This window comes from Pteronotus mesoamericanus, unplaced genomic scaffold, assembly GCF_021234165.1.
Source record: "Pteronotus mesoamericanus isolate MK-2021 breed Mesoamerican mustached bat unplaced genomic scaffold, CSHL_Meso_final contig_50, whole genome shotgun sequence".
NCBI classification, from domain to species: Eukaryota; Metazoa; Chordata; class Mammalia; order Chiroptera; family Mormoopidae; genus Pteronotus; species Pteronotus mesoamericanus.
In genome coordinates this window covers 11199769-11224269 of record NW_026555186.1, presented here as the reverse complement: position 1 = coordinate 11224269, position 24501 = coordinate 11199769, and the positions used below count along the sequence as shown (strand labels likewise).

Genomic DNA, 24501 nt, shown 5'->3' with positions numbered 1-24501 from the left:
TGATCTAGAAAAGGAACAAGTTAGAGGTAATTTTTATTATCCAACCATGTAATTAGAGTCTCAGTTTGAACAAAAGCTACTATATTAAAAGTCTGTTAAGAAAATTCAATTTATTTTTTATGGATATTGAATGGAAAAACCAAATATCAAAATTTTTCCAAAATTTACTAGGGTTGAATTATGCAGTTATACCAAAATTTTCTTTTTCATTAGTGGTCAGGAAGACCAATTGTCTGCTTTTAAGTCAACATATTGACTACAAATGGTTTACCAAACTGATATTTCATATAACTTATTACTATTATTTTGACCATTTTATCCTTGAATAACTTTACACATACTTATTGTGTAAATGTAAAGTATGCCCTTCCTAATAGAAGTCCATTTCTTTTCTTAATACAACTCATAGCTCTGCACAAAGCCCAGAAGAAGGTAGAAGATAAGGATATAATTGAATGCATAGAATGCAATCAGATTTCTGCAATTTTGCAAATATAGCTTCTCTATCAACATGTATATCCTAGCTATTAAGTCACAAAATTCACCAAAAAAAAAAAATTCTACTAAATAGACGGTGATTGTCATTTAAAAACACAGCTTTTGCTAACATTGTCCACATGTACATGGACCATGTTAGAGACCAGTTTTGAGGAGAGCTTTAGAAAGCATTGAGATTTAAGCTTGCTTTTTGTTCACCTGTCACCTGCTCTTCAGCCCTGCAGGAGAAATACAAGACAGCAAGGCACCAAGGGAGAGAAACATCAGCTCACCACCCAGAAATCCAACGTCCCGCATTAAAACCCCAGTGGCTAAAACCCAAGCAATATGTACTATAACTTCCCATAACTTGGGGAACAGTCTGTGTGGCTGTACCTAATGCAACCTGCCAATATTGTCAGGAGGTCACAATAACATTGCCACAAAAGCTTTATTTCCTTTAATTTTATTATAAAGTTTTCTTTTGAGAAGCAGTGTAGTCTCAGCTGCAACAGTGGCTGTCTTTCTCCTTACATCACTCAGGCAGGGGCAGTCCTGGGTAGCTACACTGGTCAGTTTACAGTCCTGGATGGGGTGGAAAGCTGCATGGCCACTGTTGATTGCACTGGACAAGTGGAAAGATGCCCATTGGCCAGGTTCAGACATGCAAACAGAGTGAATGCGGACCTAGACAAAGCCCATGGTCTTCTCTATGTTGTAAATGTATTCACTGCCTCTAAGCAGCATTAAGATGAATAATAAAATAAAGGACTAAAACAAGTAAATGGAATGGGGAAATTGCATTGTCTCAGTAATATTCAAAAGTAAATTATTATATGAAAAATTATTTGCTTTACCCAAATAACTGTGGACAGCAGACCCAGAAGGGAACCCAGGGCACCCACAAGGTTCACTGGTCCCATGATTTACCCCCTTGTCTTTCTGGTCAGGTGCTCTGTTTCTTTGCTGAAGTGATCCAATTACCTTTAAATGAGTTTCTGAACTGTTCAACTTATAAGAGTTGTGGTCGTTGGAAGTGTCAACCCCTTTGGAGAGAGGAAGCACTCATTGCCCAAGATGAACAGCCATCGTTCTCAGCTTATTTGTGCCACAGTCTACAGTTAACAAGTGTGATGCATGAACTGGGTAGAATGAGGCTGCTGGGTGACTGCTTCGGCCCTTCTCTTACTAAACCGCCATTCATGGTTTCCTCCTTCTCCCCTTAGTACCGAGCCACTGCCCTGCCAGCCTTCAAGTATTATGTGACCTGTGCTTGTCTCATATTCTTCTGTATCTTTATCGTGCAGATCCTCGTGTTACCAAAGTAAGTGCATGTGTTCTCCTTTGGGATTCTCACCTGAGACAGTTGAGGGTGTGAGAAAATGGTCATTTCTAAAAGAAGGGTTATGCAACATGCCACGGTGATGGCGGAAGGGGTGGAACTTCATGGGTCTATGAAGTTAAATGGCCCCTGTGTGTCATGTTTAATTATAGAAATATTGGATTTTCAAAGTGGATATGTTGATTCACCTTACAGGGTTTTTAAAAAATAAACGTAACCTTCTGCCTTTGATTTCCATATTACTTTGATGTCCTGTTTAAGAAATGTAGCCGGTAAACTTTACTGAAAAGGGAAAATTGCCAGATGCTTTTTCTAATATACACATAACATTATTGTCTATTGAAAGGACAAAACCTGCTGTGGGCACACCTTGCTCACCCATTCATTCTGATTTCACATTCTTCTTCATGAAGTCCACTCTCTGCCACCGTCTCTGATTGTTACAGGTCACTGTCCGACTTGTCTCTCCCAGGACAGTCCTGGTACAGACAGGAGAAACTGGGTAAACTGGATTTCGCACATCCACACTTTGGGGTGGACTCCTTGTAGTTCCATCTATTGGTGAAAATCTAGTCAATTGATGATTCCTTTCTCTCTTGCTTTCTTAATGAGTGCAACATAAGTCAACTGACTTTCTTTAAACAGATTTTTCTCATTCTACATCCTAAAAGAAAAAAAAAAACTCCTGTATTTTTACAATTGGGGATAAAGAAATAAATTTTAAGGTAAATTTTCTTTCTTCTTATCATTATTTTGTAAAGGCCACAGCAACCATTTTTAATGTAGCATAGTTTAGAGTGTTTGCATTTAACTTCAGGAGCACAGCCAGCATTTGTGGGAAACTTGAATTCCTAAGCCTGGGTTACATTTTTGTCTCTTGAGATGCAGAGCAAACTAGAAATAAATGGTCTATCCTCCCCACTGCCCCCCCTCATTATTGCAAAGGATATTCTTCTGGGCACTAAGCCAATTCAAAGGCTTTATACAACTATAACAAAGTATTATTCATATATGTATATTCCAAAGCTCTCTGACCCCTTTTAGGAAGGGATTCTCACTAGATTTCCCCTTACCCATAAATTAGCATTAAAATGTGTGGGCCAATTGAGGTCTTCTGAAAATTCAGTGAAATTTGCCAATGTCAAGTTATCAGTTTTCCATTTTAAAGAAAATTAATGAATTAAATTCTTTCTAAGTGCTATGTGCCACATGGTGCAGCAGAGAAACAATCATCCTGGCATGCACATGACTAGGCATTAGACAGTTATATAGACGATACAAGGGAAATGGACCCTTGGTATTCTTCTTACATAAATAAATTCCTTCATTTTTCTATAACTTCCTATTGGGTGAATATTTTTATATTTTCTAGTTCATAATTCAGATAGTTTATCACCCACTGGGAAGAGTTGGGAGAGAGGAAAGTGATGTCAAGAAAGATGGACTTCCAGGGAATAAGAAAAACATTTCATGGCATTATATTTCTAAAAGAACATCAAGGAGATGTCCACTCTGTCTCTCCTTTAGTTTCTTGTCTCTCGTCTGTTGTGTTGTTAATTTATGAAGACCCATAAATATGTTATTTATTTATGGCAATTCATTCCCTCAGACATCATCGCAAGTTATTGTTGTGTTTTTCTTGAGCAACAAGTTAGATTTCAAGCGTAAACATTGTGAAATCTATGCTGCTTGTATTTCCCTCTATGTGATGGCAGTTAGAAAGCTCGGAGGGAGGCCTGTGGGCTCCTCTAATGAAGGAAGTTGAGACCTTCATTTTTGTGTGTGTGTGCAAGAACTCAACAAATTATTGATTACAAGGAAGGGATACATTAAAATTGGCCAAAGGAAGAGACACATAGGGCATAGCCTGGGAGGGGCCCAAACACAGAGCTTCTGGCTGTTCTCTCCCAGAGGAGCAAGGAGGGGGCAGCCTTCTCCCAGCCACCATGTGTGGCCATACCCACCAAGTATTGTCAACCAGGGAAGCGCACTCAAGCTTTTGGTGTCCAGAATCTTTATTGAGGCTCAATCACGAACTGCTCATGTGGCTGATTGTAGGTCTCCAGCCTCCTCCTGATGTTGGGCTGACATCTTTAGTCTTCAGTTTTTTCAGAGGTTGAAAACTGTACTTCCTGTACCAGTATTATATTAGAATGGATTATGTTATATTAGTCTTTTTCCCTCATTTGTCCTTTATGTTAACATCCTCACTTTTCTTTCTTTTTCTTTTAAAAAAATATTCTTGCTATGAAATACTTTAAAACATACAGAAAAATACAGCACATGAAATAATAAACACACATGTGCACAAAACCCATATTTCACAAAAGTTAATCTAGTGTTACATTTACTGTAGATACATTTTAATGCTCTTGGGGCCATTATTGTTTGGATATGCTTCCTTATAAACAGCATCTATTTTTATTTATTCAATTTGATATCTTTCTCTATATTAATGTGCTTTATTTGTATTTTGATTTTTTATTGATGTATATGAATCCACCTTACCTCTTATGTTTGATGTTCCTCATATTTTCCTTTTAATGATTGCCATTAAAATTTTTAACAGGTATTTTTAAATTAATAAATTCTAAAGGTAATCATTATATATCTTGTGTAATTATTTCTTAGCATTTTAATTCCAGATGGTAATTATAGTCAATATTTACTTAGATTTACCCATATTTTTACCAAGTTTTTGCTCACTGATGCTCTTTAAAAATTATTTATTTTCCTTCTTACTAATGTACATCATTTATTCTTTTATTGAGGATCTGTAAATAGCAACATCTACTTTTTGTTTGTATTAAAATATCTTTATGTGCTTTATGTCACATTTGTTCTTGAATAATAGTTTAACTGGGTATAAAGTCCTAGATTAGCTCTTATTTTTTCTTAATATTATGATGATATTATTATTTTGCAGTTAAGTTTCTATTATTGCTAATGAAATGTCTTCTGTCAACCTTTTTACATGTCTTGTTAGGTTATCTCTCTTACCTGCCTTCACCAGGTGCTTTTCTTTTCTTTTTTTTCTTCTTTTTTTTTTTTGCTAGATTTTTACTATATTGTTTCTAGATATATATTTGTTCTTATTTATGTAAGTGATTAGGTGTGATTTTTTTCAATCTGAGGATTCATACTTTTGTCCCATTCTTAACAATTATCTGCCTTCATTGCCTTACATATTGCTTCTCCTAGCCTTACTGTAATCCTCCTGGAACTCATATTAGTTGTATACAGTGATATTCTATCTATGCTCCAGGTCTTGTAGTTTTTTCTTAAAATCCCCATTTATTTCTTTCTTTGTGCTTTATTCTGGTGAATTCCTCATTCACACTGAGTTTGTAATTTCAGTGATTCCTTTTTTATATGAAGTTTATTTTGTTTTTTTAATCTGAATTTTTTAATAATTCTACATTTTGCCTATGGATTGCATTTTTTCCTTGGTTAGCAGATTTTTTACATACTGTATAAAAATAAAACTGGCTTCATTATTTATGCTTTATAAATATGTGAATTCTGCCATTTAGTCTGTCGGCTGTCTCGTGGTGATATGCCTCCTGATGTTATGTGTAATTTTAACTGTGAATTCATTAACACCAAGGGTTCTTGTCCATGACAATTTCATGTGTTCTGAGTTGTGAAGACATCGCTATGATATTATTTTCACTGTTTCTCTGCCAGGTACCTCTGGGGTTCACCAGTTTTGTTAAATCCTTAGGTCAAGGTCTGAACTAAATGGATCACATGAATTTGATTAACCCCTTGGCAGGAATCAGGATGTAGGTATCTCCTTTTTCAAAGGTCACTGTTTTTCTATTCATAGCCCTAGACAGCGAGTCAGCTTCCCTGAAAATTAGCAGGCTGGTAGAGTTTGATATTTTCTATTTTCTGGTGGACAGTACTTTATGGCTCTTGATTTTGTTCAAAAGCTCAATTCCAGTTTCCCAGTAATATATGCCTGGGAGTATGGCGTACCTTGTGTAATCATTAAATCTTACACTCATGGCATATCTTTTTTTCTTTTAATTTTCTTTTAATTTATTTTTTCAAATACATTTGCCTCTGCCTACCCCCCACCACTTTCCCTTGTCCCTTCCCTCCTTCCCTCCCTCAGCTCTTCCCGTTTGGTTTTGTCCATGAGTCCTTGCTATATGTTCCTTGACTTTCCCCTCTCCTTCCTTTTCCCCGCCCCCCCTCCCTCCTTCCCTCTTGTCTCTATTGATTTCTTTTCCTTTCAGTGTCGCTGGTCTTATTTTCCTTGCATCTTTGTATTGTTGGTTAGGTTCCACTTATAAGTGAGATCGTATGGGATTTGTCTTTCGCTCCCTGGCTTATTTCGCTTAGCATAATGCTCTCCAGTTCCATCCATGCTGTCGCGAAGTTTAGTAGTTCTTTTTTTCTTTCTGCTGCGTAGTATTCCATTGTGTATATGTACCATAATTTTTTGATCCAATCATCTACTGATGGGCATTTAGGTTGCTTCCAACACTTGGCTATTGTAAATTGTGCTGCTGTGAACATTGGGGTGCATAGGTTCTTTTGTATTGGCGTTTTGGTATTCTTAGAGTATAGTCCCAGCAGGGGAATCACTGGATCAAAAAGCAGTTCCATTTTTCAGCTTTTTGAGGAAATTCCACACTACTTTCCACAATGGCTGCACCAGTCTGCATTCCCACCAACAGTGGACTAGGGTTCCCTTTTCTCCACAGTCTCGCCAGCACCTGTTGTTTGTTGATCTGTTTATGATGGCCATTCTAACCGGTGTGAGGTGGTACCTCATGGTGGTTTTGATCTGCATTTCTCTGATGGCTAGTGATGCTGAGCATCCTTTCAAATGCCTCTGGGCCCTCTGTATCTCTTCCTTGGAAAAGTGTCTACCCAGGTCCTTTGCCCATTTTTTGATTGGATTGTTTGTCGTCTTGGGGTGGAGTCGAGTGAGTTCTTTATATATCTTGGAGATCAAACCTCTATCTGATGTATCATTAGCGAATATATTTTCCCATATGGTTGGCTCCCTTTTCATTTGGCTGATGTTTTCTTTTGCCGTGCAGAAGCTTCTTATTTTGATGAGGTCCCACTTGTTTATTATTTCCTTTATGTCTCTTGCTTTAGGAGACATATCGGTGAAACAATTGCTGCGTGGGATATCTGAGAGTTTCCTGCCAATGTTCTCCTCTAGGACTTTGATGGTGTTGTGACTTATATTTAAGTCTTTTATCCATCTTGAGTTTATTTTTGTGTATGGTGTCAGCTGACGATCCAATTTCAATTTTTTGCATGTAGCCGTCCAGCTCTCCCAACACCATTTGTTGAAGAGGCTATTATTGCCCCATTTTATGCTTCTGCCCCCTTTGTCGAATATTAGATGTCCATAGAGACCTGGGCTTATTTCTGAGCTTTCTATTCTGTTCCACTGGTCTATGGGTCTGTTCTTGTGCCAGTACCAGATTGTCGAGTATAGTGGCTTTGTAGTAGAGTTTGATGTCCGGTATTGTGATCCCTCCTACTTTGTTTTTCTTTCTCAAAATTGCTGAGGCTATTTGGGGTCGTTTATGGTTCCATATAAGTTTTTGAAATGTCTATTCTATTTCTGTGAAATATGTCATTGGTATCTTAATAAAGATTGCGTTGAATCTATAAATTGCTTTGGGTAGTATGGACATTTTGATGATATTAATTCTTCCAATCCAACTCATGGCATATCTTAGCCTCTGGTTCCATTTAGTATCAACACCTATGAGCATTTTGCTTTTCAGTACTCTCTGTATACCTAGTGTTTTCTCTTCCTAGATTATGAACTCATCTATTTAAAATAATAATTTTGTTATACTCTATGAAACATTTTCTTTAGAATAATGGTGCTTGTCACTTCTGCTGACATACCCTCACTTTTTAAAAATTTGTTGAATCATAACTTTATTTCATTTTGTTTGTTTTCCTTTTGGTAAATGGCATCATGACTTTTTTTAAAATGAGAGGAATGATTAAAGGAGTGAGTAAATAAGTGAATGCATGACTGACTGGTCATAGAGGAATTTGTGACCTTGAAAAGACCAGTAAGGGAAAGTGTTTTCTTGAAAGAGGGTCTTACATCATCCCCATTTGGCTCAAGATTTTTAAATCAGGCTCTAGTCTCAGAATTTTAATAGATTCTTAAGGCAGTTAAGTTATTAACTGGCTCCTCTTTTTGGAGTTGTTCTCTCACTTCTGCATGCCTTGTATATAACTTTATCAGAAATGTGAGCTACCTTCAAAGACCAAACATAATTAAGCATAAATTAGTTTTGCATTTTTTAATAGTTTCATTCATATTGTCTGCCAAACCAAATAGATAATGTTATACCAGGCATAGGAATTTATTAAAATAAGGATTTTTTAAAAAAAGTTTAGTTAAATACATGTTTTATTAGTTCAAGTTAAATTAAGAATAACAATATTTTGCTTAAGGAAAATTAATAACCAAATTATAATATTAAATATCTTAGAACTTTTACTTCTGTTTAGATTCTTTAATATTCATTCCATTACTCATTTGAATACTCAATACTCATTAATTCTTTAATACTCATTTCAAAAGAGTTATTTTTATTTTGCTTTTATCTCCAAAAAGGAAAAAAAAATGAGAAAATTTAATGGTAGACTCACACATGCTTATTGAAAGCAGACTTGGCTTCCTAAACACAAATGATGGAGAGTAACTATTATGGAGGCAGTTTGATTTGGTGGGCACAAACATTGGTTACCATGAAAGTATGTAAGTTACTCCCTGTGTACCTTGATGCCGTAGATGAGAATCTTAGGGAAAAGCAAAAAGGAAATGGAAAGAAGGAAGGAAGGAAGGAAGGAAGGGAGGGAGGGAGGGAGGGAGGGAGGGAGGGAAGAAGGAAGGAAGGGGTGGGGTAGGGAAAAGAAAAGGGAAAAAGAAAGAAGTAAGATAATTCTCACTGTCCAGGATACATGGACCATATAGCTTTTACTGACATGAACAGCATACAACTTCGGTTCAGGTCATCTGAGAGTAAGGAAATGCCTCACAATTAGTAGCATGAATGGAAGTTAGGAGATTAGTTCCTTCTCCATAGTCAAAAACCAGAGGTACAGAATGAGGCACTATGTCCCTCAGATTCCTTAGCTTCCTCCAGCACACCACTCTTCTTCCCCTAGTCTTTGCTCCTCGTCTTCATTCTCTAAGATGGCTACATTCACTTTCTGAGCAATCAGATAAAGGAACAGACCCAGAAACAGAGGACAAATAGCATTCATAACTTCCACCTGGGGAAACCTCCCAGAAGCTACCTCATGATGCTGTGGTTTTTAACCTAAGTCCAAGATCTTAGACACGTGTTCGAACCTAGCTGCATGGGAGGCTGGAATATGTAGTAATTAATCTATGTAACAGGATTTTTATCTAAAAATTCTATCATGAAGAAAAACAGAATTCATGTTTTCTTTCCAGAAATGAAAACTGATTTTTGTTGTACTTAGTTGTACGTCACTGGCACAGTAGTATTTGAAGAATAGTAGCAGTCCAAGGGAGCTGAGCATGTTTCTCTCAATGCAGGCCTGCATACCTTTACTTTATGTCTAGGGATATCTTCTGTGCATTTTTAATAGAAGTAGAAATGTATATATGTATTAACCAATCATTTCTGGGATCACTCTGTGGCTATTTATTAAGCTACATTATACCAAGCAGAATTAGAGATGCTGGGAAAACAAAAGTAACCCCTAAAAGACCCATTGTCATATAACACATTCTATTATGGGACACAACAGTAATGCTGTAAACAAATGCATATATGATAACTCAGTGGTGCTAAGTTTTAAGAAAAATGAAACAGATCAAGACACCGCAGAGTGATGGAAGGTGGTATTTCAGATGAGGGTGGCATGGGAAGGTGACACATTATGTGGTGCTGAAGCAGAAGTCTGAATGACTTGAAATGAAAATTACGTGGACATCTGCCAGAAGAGCATTCTTGATGATGGGCGTCACAGCAAGGAGTCAGGGTGGCGGAAAGCAGAGTGAGCCAGGAGACAGGGCTGGGTGGTGGGATCGGAGGAGCGGTGCGAGGGGCAGGTCATGTCGCTCAGAGGCTGCCGGGAGAACTTGGATCTCAGGCTGAGGGCCATGGGAAGTCCTGGAAGATTCTTAACTGAACACATTATACTTAATGTGGTTATACTTAAAAGTATTGTTCTTGCTGCTCTGGAGGAGGGTGGGAGTGGAAATAGGAAGACCAAGTAAAATGATGCTTTGCCCTAGAGTAGCAGCACAGGTGGTAAAAAAGTGATCAAATTCTGGATCCGTTATGATAAGTGATGTACACAGGTCTTGCTACTGGATGGGATATGAACAGGAAAATAAAGTTACCTTCTGTGGAGTCTATCTGGGGCAATGGGGTTGGCCTGGGCAACTGGGAAAAATGGGATTGCCATTTACTGAGAGGGAGAATCCTATAGTAGGAAAAGGTTGGAGAGGGCTGCGGAATCAGGGGCTCAGTTCTGGGCATCAAAGACATGTGTGTGCTCAGAGTTCCTTTTCCCTTTCCCACATCACAGGATCTTCAAGTGGCCAGAAAACCTCACAGCTGCTAATTCCTATGATCAAAGAAAGGCTACTGTAATCTGTAGTGGCGAAGAATATTTGGATGCCTTTTCTCCTTTACACCTTTTATTACATCTTTTTTTTTTTTTTACCAAATACCCTTTTAGTTTGAAGTTCTGTCACCTATCACTTAAAAAATGAGAGAGAAATAAAGGGAGGGATTATTTTTATTATTTCATGCTTACACATCAGTTTTACACAATGGGAACCCTGAGTTCCTATTGTCCTTGTTAAATGCCACATAACAGGTGTGCACAGAGCGTGATGAGGGATCCACATCACTAACTGGGGAAGGAAACATGAGGACACAAAGGGAAAAAGAATGACAATCATCACACTAAATAGAATTCCAGAGAAAGACCTCATTGTTTACGCACTGAAATGGTTTATACCTAATGTATCATTTAGACTTTCAGCGGGGACGGCGGGATACCTGTATCTCTGCTGGTTTCTTTCTCAGCAAATGTCCTTCCTCATCCCAGTCAAGCAATAAACTGACTGTGAAAAGCCAGAAAGGAGAGAGGACCTGGTCCTGAATCAGCCTTTCTACTTAATATAACAATACACTTGATTAAAGTGCCGAAGTCAAAACTCCTAACTAAAAAAATGCAATTTTTCTTGCCTCATGACAGGGAGGGGTCAAGTTTACCTTTTAGTAAGTACATAAACCAATTATGCTTGTGTGTTAAAAAGAAACAGCTTTGCAACCAGAATGTTAATTAAAACTAATTATGTTACATAAACGTGATGGTACGCTTAATGGGCCTGAACATGCTTTAGATAGAACAGGCAGAATAAGTGGTTATAATTAAGAGCTTTTGACCAACCATTACTTTGCCTCATGGTAGCTCTTGTTCACTGAGATGAGGGGTCTATCTCTCTGAACAAGAAGACCCTCACTCCGTGGGTTAGAACGCCAGACAAGTTCGGGTGGAGCACATCAGCAAGAGTTGGAGCCCCTCTAAGTCTGAATCTCAGATTGTGACATCATGTTCTAAATGCAAGATCATATCATCTACAAGATAGATAGTTTTACTTACTCCTTTTCAATCTGATGCCTTTATTTCATTTTCCTGTCTGATTTCCCTGGCTAGCTCCTCATGTATAATGTTCAATGGAAGTAGCCACAGCACACGTATTTTTGGAATATTGGCCAAGCTATCATATAGACCAGGGGATAAAAGGTCTCGACAAATTGGAAGAGATTTTTATCTTTTCAATCTTTATTAATAAATATTTTCAAGATTTATTTCAATTTTTTCATAGTTAAATTAGATATTTTTGAAAAACCTAGTCAAATAAGAAATTATAAGAGACATTAGACTGTTTTGTTGTCAAAATATAACATCAAAACATGTGAGATGTAACCTAAAGCAGTCATTTAGAAATGAATCTGTAGATTTCAAATGCTCATATTAGAATATGAATCGGTTAAAATCAAAAGTCTGTTTCCAACTTAGGAAGCCAGAAAAAGATGAGCAAATCAAGAAAGTAGAAGGGAAGTAATACTAAAGAAGAGGGGGAAAAAAATCAATAAACTGGAACCCAACCGATACAGAAAATAGTAAAAAGTTGATTTTTGAAAGAGTTTAAATATTTCTGAACCATTAGCAAAACTGATTAAGAAAGAAAAAGAGGTAATCACAAAGTACCCAAATTAATAATATAGGGAATAAAAGAGGATCCACTACAGATTCTACAAACATTAACAGGATAAACATGGAGTGTTATAAATTACTCGAGGCCAAGAGGATTTATAATTCAGATGAAATGGAAAAATTCATTGAAAAGACAACCTATCAAACCTGACACATAATAGAATACAAAACTTAAGTGGGTTTGTATATATTAAATTTATTAAATTTGATTTTTTAAAAGATTTTATTTATTTTTAGAGAGAGGAGAAGGGAGAGAGAAAGGGAGAGAAACATCAGTGTGTGGGTGCCTCTTGCACGCCCCTAATGGGGACCTGGCCCACAACCCAGGCCTGTGCCCTGACTGGGAATCAAACTGGCAACGCTTTGCTTCTCAGGCCAGCACTCAATCCACAGAGCCACACCAGCCAGGGTTAAATTTGATTTTTTTTAAATCTTCACATGCACACACAAAAAATTCACACATGTATGATTTCCGTGTAAATTCTACCAAACACTTTAAGAAAATAAGATGGAAGGAACTGATCAAATATTAACAGATTTCATCATTATTAATGAATAAAAATTTCCTATTCATGGAAAGAAGCTCAGAGATTGAGGCTACAAATCAAAGGCCACTTCTGCTGTATGTGTAGGAGATCAACCTAAAATTAGAAGACAATTAGGGAAAATTAGAATAAAATTAGGGAAACAGCTTATAGGAAAAAAAATTGCAAAAATACAAATTTCTGACACTGCAGAATTCAAACTCAAGGCATCCAACATGTAAAAAGACCTGTTTTTGTACAGTCACTAAGAAAGTTTACCAGTTATACATCTTTATGCACTCCAGCATTGCTTTGAGGGAAATAAAGAAAAACTATTAAATGTTAAGATATATTGACAACTTCACAATCCTATTTGGAAATCTTAATACATTCTAAAATTGAGTCAGTAAGTCCACCTATTGGGGATCTGACTAACTCTTCAGGCCCTGTGAATAGATATATTTAATGAACATGCTTTGTTTCCAGAAAAAAAAAATATCATTTTCAGAATACCATAAACCATCTCAGAAGTAGAGCATATTTATCCCAGTCTAGAATAAAAACAAAATTGTCAAAATATAAATAATAACCATGACCTCGATCAAATCTGTTGAAATTAGAAACAAGAACAGACCAAAAATAATCTTTGTAGAATGTATAAATTAGACTTCCAAATTACTCTTGTATTAAAAAGAAATGGAAATTGAAATTATAGGCCTTTTAGAAAAGAATGACAGTGAGTAGCTGCAAATCAAAGCTGTGGGGTTTGGCTAAAGCAGTAATTATCAGAATATTTAAGTGCTTAAATACATTTATTAGGCAATGCAAAAGATTGGCAATAAGTAACAATGAAGAAAAAGAGCAATATGAGTTTAAGTAAAGAGGAAGGAAAGAATTTTTAAAGTTAAATCAGAAACTAATAATACAGAAAACTATCAGAAAGCATAGAATTTAATAATAACCCCAAACCTTTGAGACATTCAAAAGCATGCAAAGTTTCAAAAGCCTGATTTAAAGATAAAAATGATAAAAATAACATTAAGTACAAGAAGAAAGTACTTCAAATAGGGAGGCTTTTAAATTTTAAGAGACTATTATATAGAATATTTTACATCTGAACATCTAAATAAAATGGATAACTTTATAGGAAAATTATCAAGTTGGTTTAAGAAAAAGAAGGGGTACACATGGCAGCAATGTGACACACTCACTTCTAATCCTAGGTCAGGAACAGTCGTGGATGCAAATGCCAACCATACCACTTAATAGAGATATAGTGTTGGGCACGTCCCCCAGTTTCTCTGGGTTTCATTTTCTCTTTGGTAAAATGAGGTGGAAATATTAACTACTTTCCAAAATTTTTGTGAGGAGCAAATGAACTGTACATACAAAGTCCTTAGACCAGCGCTTGGCCTGTTCTGAATGCTCTGTGGGTGTCAGCTGGTGTCGCTGTATCATCGTGCCATCGCCGTCACCTCATCACATGGTTTTACAGTTGAGATTTACCAAACTTCAATTAGAGATTACTCATTTGTTATGAAACAGTTTCAGGCCTAAGAAAAAGAAAGAATGTTTCTGAACTCAACTTTATGAGGATGGTCTTACCTTGATATTCAAGAGGAACCAGGCAAACATAGAGTCACACAAAACCCATCAGAGCTTATTTTATAAGCATAAAATGGATGAGAAAATGGCAAACAAAAGCTTAGCAGATGACTCACTGTGTCCCTCTTCAGTCCCAGGCTAACCCGAGTGCTCCATACCTCTGAGGCGTGGACTGCCCCATGCTCCCCTCCCTCCTCACTGTCTGGCTAAGCAGGAGGCTCTGAGTGTGTGTGTTGGGGATAAGATGACATTGGGGCAAGTGGTGGTAGCCAGGGGCTCTGTGGCCTCTGACTAGGGTCTAAGGACTGGAGCGATATCTTAAGGAAGAATACTCTAGAAGGTAAGGAGACATACAGCACTTATCTCCACTAGACTGTAAGCAGCCAAAGCAGCCAAAAACATGGGTCACTTCTTATTCATTTTTGTATCATTACAGCCTAACGTGGGCCTGGCGCATGAGACCAGTCAACAATCGAGGTGTATTTGGTGTATAACCACCCTCCTAGCAGAGACTTATTGTTACTCATGAAATGAGAACAAATGTCATTATCTGGCCAGGCACTTGAAAGCACTGTGAATCATATCTAGGAGATAACTCAGTGGCCAACACATCAGTGAGTCACATCAAGTATTGATTTGAAGTTAAGTTTTTGTAGATCTTGCCTGGTATGTAATCCTCTCTGGTAATAGAGTAGGAATCAGAGTGTGTGGGCTGCGTGGGGCCTTCCCGTCATGACGGTAGTGGGGGAGGGTGTGAATCAGTTAGTTCACTGATTTCTTGCTTTGTTTCCCTCCTCACAAGGATCACAGTGGTTCACCTGCTGGTAATTTCAGCTTATGGCTGATTTGCATATGGATCTTCCAATCTGTCGACATTTGGGTTGCTGCTACTCTTCTCAGTATCTTCTGTATTTTCATTATCTCTAGCCAATATCATCAGCAAGAGATTCACTGTGGTCTCGGAAACATCTGACCTCTCCTTAGATGTTCCGTTTGAATTTCATCTTTGATTATTCATTGTGGTTCAGCTCTTTTGATACCCACAAAACCCTTTTATCTTTAGATTAAATGAAGTCTTAAGAGGTTTTACCTTTTTAATTATTTAAAGGACCTCTCAGAAACGCATACAGTTCCCATAAATCCTTGTAACCAGTCGGTAGCACAGGTATAACTCACGGCACATTTTTCACATGACCATAGAAAGCTTGCATGTTCATCGATTCACACAGGAATGTAAGGCCATGGCCCAGGAAACCTTGGGAAAACCTTAGGAAACATTTAGATGCATTTATGTTGGAAGAAGTTGAATCTGATTGGATTGTAGCGAGGAGGGTGAAAACTCCATGCTTCCTGAGTGAACAGGCATGTGGTCTTTAAGGACATCAGATGAGGCTGCTCTGCAGGCAGCAGCTGCCAAAACGTCAGTGGCAGGGGAGGGGGTACTGAGATCAAAAGTGCTAGTTGCATAGGCAAGTCCTAAAAAGATAATTTTTCTTTAATAAAAAACCGTTGTTTATATGGCAATTTTAACAAGTCATCATAACAAGTCGATCAGACACAACCGTGGGCACACTTTTCTACGGACGCATTTTTGGTTTTGTTTTAACTTCATCTCATTTCTCAAAAAATTAGTGAGGATTGAAGTTCTCATTTAATTAAGTCCTAATTAAGCTGAAATGATTACTGATAGCTTTCCAGGGTAAGAGAAGCTCTCCCCACACTAAGCTGTTTTTGTTTGACTGTCTGTTTCTTGGTAGAACATCCATTCTCGGGATCTCCTTTGGAGCTGCATTTCTGCTGCTGGCCTTTATCCTTTTCCTCTGCTTCGCTGGACAGCTTTTGGTAGGTATTTCAAATACGGGATGTCTTTGAAAATTGTGCTCATTAAATGAAAACTGATTTCCTAAAACGGGGAGCTGGTTGACTTATCATTCTAAAGGTACAGATCCCAGTAAGCAAACACGTATTCCTCTTGTAAACTGCCCAGAATACAAACTGGGGCAGTTCATGCGCAACCAAGACACTAATATGAAGATTATTTGAGATGCTGGATGTCACATCATAAAATTATAATTATGTCTATTTGTTTCTGTCAGCATTTTGTATCATCTCCTCTATATTTTCAGCGTATTTATAACTGCAACTACAAGTATAATAGGAGGGTTTTATTGTACAGGGGAATTAAAATTCAAACCAAATAGATCTTAGATCTTTTATATCCATTTTTCCAGATGTTAAATCTTGGAACAACAAAATAAATAAATGTACAAATATATCTTTTTAGTGTCTTTAATGTAAGGCAATCATTGTAAGCTCTTGTGGTTTAAATGCTAGGTCTGGATATAAGGAGTAAATCTACATGTATTCTTGAGTCTAAAGCAGCGAGAGCATTGTAGAAAGGCCAGCCGTGGGCTGGCAGTCACAGAAGAGAGCCGATACCTCATTTCATTCATGGCACATGAGCCAGGCTTTGAGCAGAGTTCCTAGGCAGCCTCTGGCAACACTTTCAAGATTTTTGTTAATCCAAATTTTAACGTTACAAACAATTCATTATACAAAATAAGTAGGAATAACCTTTAAAGTATCTGTCAACGAATGCATTTTATGTGATGTCTGAGGTTAAGGAAATTTCATATTTTTGAAATCATGATTTCTCCTTCCAGTTAGACTTTGACAAGCCCATGTAGATGACACCAACAAGGAGGGAGATCCAGAGCCTGCGGGCCTCCTGGCCACTTCCCGGGGTTGTGCTGCCCCCTCTAAGGATGTACTGTGGCTTCGATGAGAGCACTTTTCTCGTTCTGCGTGCTTTTATACTTTTCATCTGTTTCTTCGTTGTAATATCATTTTGCTTTTTAAAAGACATACTATTACTGCCAGCAATATGAGTACTGTGACAGAATGGCCTCTTAGGACTCTGAGAGCAATAGTTCTGGAGCCCCGGATGTCCACAGTTTTCCAGTCTGTGTTGAAATCTGTTGCCCAACAAGCGCTAGGATTCTGAAGCATGTCTCTGCCTCCGGTGTTGTCCTTCTCTGCCATGTGCCTTTGCAAGCATTTGTGGGTTTTGTTTGCTGTATCATAGTTTAGATTATTTAAATTGGATTAGAAACTCTTCCACAAGTGGGGCTGTGGTTTCTAATTTCCTGTAATGCACATGGCAGTTCTTAAAATTCCCCTGAAGATACTGTAGGTTGTAGAGAAGGGAGGACTGAGTGAATACTGATCCATGGGGAAATGCTTAGGATGTGAAGAAACCTGATTTCCCATGTTCAGATTTTCCTTGGGGTGAAAGTCCTTGAGCTCCCCCCTGTGTCTTCCTGACCTCCAGAAGGATTTTGAAGCCCATTTCTGAGGATTTTAAACGAGAAACTATTGTCTGTGGTTCCGTTGGAAATCCAAACTTTGGTCTAAAGCAGCTTATGTCATTGTGCCTTTGTGCTGTTAGCTATGTTTCCCATTTTCTAGTCCAAGCAATCCAGTTGTAGAGTTGGGGACTGTGGTGCATATTTAGGGTTTCATGGTGCATATTTAAAGTTTTAGGGTTTTTAGGGTTGACTTGTTTTCTTTCCACTAAGTTTCTGTAGAAAAGGAATGTAGAGCCAGAGGCTGGAGAATGACTCTCCAGAGCACCTTGCTGCCTGTGTGGGAATGCTCTGCTCTCATGAAATGTCTTTCCTCTCAGCCTTGGTATAATCCAGCCTCACTGTGGAATCTTTCATGGCTTTGGGTCCCTCCTGTACCTGACCCGTGGCCCTCAGGGCAATCAAGATCCCACATGCGTAGTGCTTGCTTCTTCCAATTCCCAGGGGCTTTTCAAGACCCTGACATCCACAAACCAGATGCTTGGGAGTTCTTTTTAACTCTGTTGTCTCAAAGAAAAATTTCAAGGCTGCAGATGAAATGGTACCTGTTTCCTTTGCACCAGAACCTCGTATTTTGGCAAAATGTTCAAGAAGACAAGACTTAAATACAACTTGGTCTTTCTAAACTTCCATTAGTAGGTTCCGTGAATGAGTCTCCCCCCAGTGGCCAGCTGGAATCCGTAATCCAGATGTAATTCTGCTAAAAGTCGAGGTGGAATTCTTCTCATTCCAACAAGATGTCTTCTGTTTCTGTTTTGTTGTGTTTTGTTTTCCACTGCGTAAGGATTTTTTTAAACTGCCAACATTAAACATATTAATGCACAGCCAATCTAAGAAAGTTTTAAATATGCTTTCTATCCCACCCTGTGATATGTATATCACAAATACTCCACATTGGTCATGGAAAATGTTTTGCTTCATCCTAATTGATCATTCGCTCGCATCTTGAAAACCTGCCAAATTCTGTGAGGTTGTATTAGCCTTTGCATTTAATTATGGATTAAATACTGAGTTTATGAAAAAGTACTTAATAGCCCAGACTCATCTTCTAGCAAAATGTTAACCTTCTGAAAATTTAAATGCCAAAGACAGTGTTGATACTAATACTGATATTAAATATCAGTGTAAATGAAGAATTAAAGTAAAATACTTTTATATAAAGGAGGTGGAGAAAAGGTAAGCCTGACTGATGCTTTTCTGCCAAGAGCCTTACCTTTGTTACACAAAACATGCAACACAAGTAAATAAAATTGCTGAGCCATTGTACAGCTGGGTTTGATTTTTTTTAAAGTGCAGGAAAATAAAAATGGGCAAAAATAAGAGTGCTAATGAAATGCAATTTTTTTCTTGTTGATAAAAAATCATACAGGTATCTGTTCAGTGACAGATTCTGGAGAAAAAGGCCAGGGAATTTATATATTATCATTATTAGGATGAGCAGCCCATTCTGCTGCCCACCCTGCCCCCTCCCATGGGCTAACACAGCTTTGTTCTCCCTGACCCGCCCCCATGTTGCTTTCCTCTCAGTTCTTGCCCATGTGGGCGAGCTCGCTTGCATTCCTAGAAGCCTTTTCAGAAACTGTCCCAGCTCTTGTGATGGGTCCTTCTTTGAGCTCCCTGGGATTTAGAGTCTGTGCCACATAATTTGACACTGAATTACATAACAGCTCATTTGAAACACCCCTCCTTTTGTGAGTGTTTTCTCCCTTTATATATAATAGGTTCCTTGTGACAAGAATTGTTCCCTGCACTTGCTTCTTGTCTCCCAGTGAACCCAGCAGAAAGCCGACCACAGAAATACGTTCGATAGGCATGTACTAAGTCAGCGACACTAGACCCCTAGCGTTTCTGTGAGGTTCTGTTTATTGCTTCCTCCCCTCAGCAGGTTCCATGGAGCACCTCCCTTGTGACGCAGTGCCTTCGTTCTCAGGCAGAGTTGGCATGCCCTGAGAGCCCATGTTAATTCCTCCTTCTGTGCTTAAATGAATGTGTGAACCAGTGAACAGTGGAGAGCCAGTGGCCTCCATCTTGCTGCCATGAAATTCTTTCTTAAATGTGCCATGATTCCTTCACTCCAACATACCGACTACTCGGTTGAAAATAATCTCCTGACCTTCCTTAACCAATTCTGTAGAACCCACCTTTCAGACCACTAGTGCCTGCTGGTTAGGCTTCCTATTTTGTATTCTTCTTTTTATTTTTTTTTAAGTGGAAAGATCCGCAGTGGGTTTGCTTCAGCCCTGTTTTGTTCTTTTTAGTATGTCAGGCACTTGAAACACAAGATAAATGTTCATTATCAGTTAGCTTGAAGGAATGTTGGGTCGCACCCAAATGCAACCTCCTCGCACCGCTGCACAGAAAGCGTCCCTCCCCGGTCCTCGCAGGCCCTCAGCTTCCTTCCTGCTGGCTGCTCCAAATTCAGCTCGCAGCCGCTGCATCCCTGCTCTAAATTCTGGCAAGCCCATGGCCAGGGGACATCCTAGTGCATTACCCCGGTGTCCTCTCTTGTCATGTCTCATTAGGCAACTTGGTGTTGGTGCTTCCATGAGGTACTTAGCTTTCTACAGCAGAGGCCAGTTAGCATTTCAGAATTGATAAACCCAAGAGCTGAAACAGACATATCCTTGTTCAGTCTCACATTTTGTGGATGAGGAACCCAGGACTCAGAAGTGCCGTGTGCTTCAGTGAGTTTCCATTTCCAATCATTCAGAAGTTTCCACCCATGAAAAATAATGCAGAAGGAGATGTAAGCAGATCTCTTGAGGATGAAAATGGAGACTTAGGAGCTGACTTGTGAGTGTGGTAACCATAGGACCTGCAAAGGTGTCCTGCCCTTGGTTACGATCTTTTAGCATCAGTTTAAACTGTCCATGACAGGCAAGATCCCCATTAATAGCTCTGTATCCAACCTCACTGCAGTTTATAAACAACAAAGTATATCATATCAAAATGATGTTTACTTTGCTAGACATTTTATATACTCTTGCTCATGTGTCCTCACAAGAGTCCTTGGAAGGAATGCACATTATACGATTAATGAGACAGAAGCTTGTAGAGGCCACAAACTTGCCCTGTAATGTAGAGCAAGTAGGTGCTGGAGTCAGAATTGGAATCAAGGCTGAGAATTCTTATAATTGCTTGAAGGCAGGTTCCAGGATGCTGGGTTGTGTGTGGAGAAAGTCGCCAGCAGACAAGTGCCCAGCACTAGGCAGGGATGTCCACATTCACGGTCACTGGCCAGCTTGGCATTGAGGATGCCTTATGGAAACTGCTAAGCATTTGTTGGTAAAAATCACATTGGGAAGTCAAGATAACTTTATATAGGACCTCATTTGTATTCTCCTATAGTCTAATATCCTAAGACACATTTTTCAGCTATTTGCCCATTTGATTTACAACTGAATTCTGGGGAAAGTGTAACTCCACCTTAAAAGACATTTGGTAAAATAAAAAGAAAAAAAAAGTTAACTTGTAAGTGGATTTAAGCTCTAAAATATTCTAGTAATACTAATATTATTACTTTGCAAAATGTTTTCACATATATAAGAGCCCTTCAAAGTGTTTTCATATATATTATTTTATAATCAAAACAATTCACTTTATCTAAGAAACTAAGATGTAGAATAAGAGATTTGAGTCACATTTTCATTATAATCAGCAATAAAAAAATAATCGTTATAGTAGTAATAATAATACTGTGTTCCTTTACTGCCAAATTTGACTTTATAAACTACCTGAAGTGGACTTACATCTCTGTAACAAATACAATATGGTGACCCTAGCCAAAAATACTACCAAAAGGAAAAGAAACTCAAAAAGCGTTTTTAAAACAAGGATGCCAGATAAACCCCAAGAAAATGCTAGAAAATGTCGGAAGACATTTTCCTCTTGATGTGGCAGTCTCACGCTTTGGATGGTGGAGACGACGTGGGGCCAGCCCGCCGGCCTTGCGCCAGGCCTAGATGAGAGCGCATGGAGGTGGTTGTCCTGGGGAAGGAAGGTCGGTCACACACCGGCTGACAGAAAAGCTTTCTGCCCCACAGGAGTGCCTCTCCTTGAAGTCTGTTTTCTCTAATGTCACTATAACTACCAGCTTTCTCTTGGTTAGTACTTGCCCAGTGTCTCTTTTTCCATCTTTTTATTCAGCTTTTCATTATCCTTATGTAGGTTTTAGTTATGTCTCTGGTAAACAGTATCCAGCTTTATGTTGTTTTCTCTGATCCAAAAATCCCTTTTTCACCTGACAAGTGTCATACGTTTATGTGTATTATAATTACCACTACCACCTTATTTTGCTTAATTTTTTTAATCTGTCATATAAGTTCTTTGTTTCTACTTTTTTTTCCTCCTTTCCTGCCTTCTCTTGGACCAGTGGAGTTTATTCTCCTTTGTTCCTTCTAGTGACTTGGAGATTATATATTTTATTTTTTTAGCAATTAACTTAAAATATGTAAAGGTGCACATGACTAAAGGAGTCTATTAAAATCTCCATCTTCTTGTTGAAGAATACAGGCTCCTAACTCTAAATCTCTAACTCTCTTCATTCTTTTCCATCTTTCATCTTAATATTAAAAACTCAGTAGTTACACTGAAGGTGTGATAAGAGATGAGAAAAGAGCCCATAAAATAAAACAGAAAGACAAAAAGTGTTGTTTAAATTTTTCTAAATGTAAACTCTTTTGTATTATTCATTTTTATTTATTCTTGTTGTTAACTGATGTGTCACCATTTTTTTCATGAACATTGTTTCTTCCTTCAGGACTCAGTGTCCATATTCCAAAGGATTATTTCTTTTGTAATCCTTTCCATAAGAGCCTGTGCACAAAATACCCACTCACCTTTTGTATAAGAAAATTGTCTGACTCTGACTGGCATGGCTCAGTGGACTGGGCATCGTGTGTAAGCCAAAGGTCGCTGGTTTAATTCCCTGTCAGAGCACATACATGCCTGGGTTGTGGGCCAGGTCCCTGGTTGGGGGTGTGTGAGAAGCAACTGATTGATATTTTTCTTGCACATTAATGTTTCTCTACCTCTTTTTCTCTCTCCCTTCCCCCTCTTTAAAAATAAATAAATAACGTCTTTTAAAAATTTTAAAAAAGAAATTCATCTTTTTTTCTGCATTGAATAATAACTTGAATAACTTTTATAACATTTTGAAAACATGAGTCCATATGTTCTTGGATGTTAATATGCTCAGGAGAAAGCTGTAGTCTAATTGTTACTCTTTGGTAGATAATTAATTTGTCTTTTCTTTCTGGTTGTTTTTGTAGGATTTGTTATCTGTCTGTTGTGGGCAATAGATTCCTTATGCTGAGGTGTAGGTATAATTTCATTTCTCCTGTTCGGGACTCAGTGTGTCGCCTCAGCCACAGAGCTCGTCTTCTGCTCCAGGTCCACAAAATGTGTGCCCATATCTCCTTGTACTTTGCTTCTTTCCTGGTCTTTCTATTCGATTTTTCCTCAAACTCTCATCACAAGTATGCTGAATCTGTTTATTGTACCTTTTGTGCAATAAACAATGTCTGTTTCATATATTTCATCGCTTTATCTTTCTGAGCTGTTTTATTGGTTATTTTCTCACAGCTTTCTTATCCTCTTGAGAATAACTCTTGAGGTTTTAATTTGAATATCCACATTTTAATCTCCAGAGAGTCTATGTGGCTCATTTTTAAAACACTTCTATTATTTTCTTTTAACCGCCCACTTATTATGGACACTAACTTATCTTTATTACTTTGATCTTATTTTATAGGCTATTTCAAATTGATATAATATCCACAGATCTTGTTGTGTTATTTCTGCTATCTGTGATGTCTATTGAGTCTTCCTTATAAGATCCATTGTCTCAGGTAGTTTGTAATTTTTTTTTGTTGTGATGTCATGTTCAGTGGGGACGGCTTCCCCACAGCTGAGTCAGGCCCTGCCCCCTGTGATATAAAGTATCGTTTATAAGCAGTGTTGTTCTTCCTTCTGCCAGAGCCCCAAGGACTTGTTCTGGTCTTTGAACTGATTAATAACCCCTCAACTTGAAATTCTCATTTTGAAGCAGATTGTCTAATTTCAAACCCAGTGCCCACATTTAGAGTTTGAATTCATCATTTGAAGTTTATTGGTACTTCCCTGAGCTAGTGCATGGACTTCTTCTAGACTTCCTTACATGAGGGGAGCAGCCTTTTGAGGCTTCTGGTTTTGTTCAGGGGTCTTGGTCGCAGCTGCCCACCTCTTTTAGACCCAATGCAACATCTTCTTCCCCTGTGGGTGTCAAAATACTACCCCTAGTTGTGTAGCCTGTATTCAATTCAGGACACTCCTGGGCCAAACACACAGCCTCAGTTCCTCTAGCACCAAGCTTATTTTTTGTTTCTGACTCTTGGGAACTTCTTTTAGGATTCATCTTAAGACAGTGAATGTTCTGAGTAAGCATCTGTTGAGTTTCTACCATCTGCCGAGCTCTGTGCTGCCTGTGGGAATATACAGACCCGTATAATGTGGTCACTGTTCTCAACCAGCTCTTCCTGTGGCTGAAGACAAGCATCTCAGCAAAGATAATGGGATGGGGACAGGCCATGAATGACATGCGATGGGCGAATGACTGAGGAATGTGGCTCATGCAGGCAATACAAAAGCTACAGGTCAATTTTGTAAAATATAATTGATTGAAATAAAGAAGTCTTTCTGTAGGAAATTCAAGTGCAATTAAATAATCAAAGCAAACATGGCAGTCTCTGTGACATTAAATGTTACAAGTGATTATTGCTGCCATTCAAAAATACAGCCTTCGGCCCACTAAAATGCCAAAGAAGGTGTTTCTTTAGGCAAATACACAAAAGCGCTTGTTTACATGATAAAGTTCACCATATTTTTCAGGCAAGGTTTTAAAATGAGCTTTGCTTGTCTAGTAGTAAAAATTTGTTGC

At 38.2% G+C, this 24501-nt stretch overlaps 1 protein-coding gene across 3 annotated transcripts in view; it reads left to right on the top strand.

Moving 5' to 3' along the window:
* ADCY2 (adenylate cyclase 2) overlaps positions 1–24501 on the top strand; it is a 360417-nt gene that overhangs the window by 273498 nt on the left and 62418 nt on the right. For all 3 annotated transcript variants that reach the window (XM_054578337.1, XM_054578339.1, XM_054578338.1), the window contains 2 exons: positions 1704–1801; positions 15978–16062. In XM_054578337.1, the coding sequence (XP_054434312.1) occupies positions 1704–1801; positions 15978–16062 (183 nt within the window). The remainder of the gene's footprint in view (positions 1–1703; positions 1802–15977; positions 16063–24501) is intronic.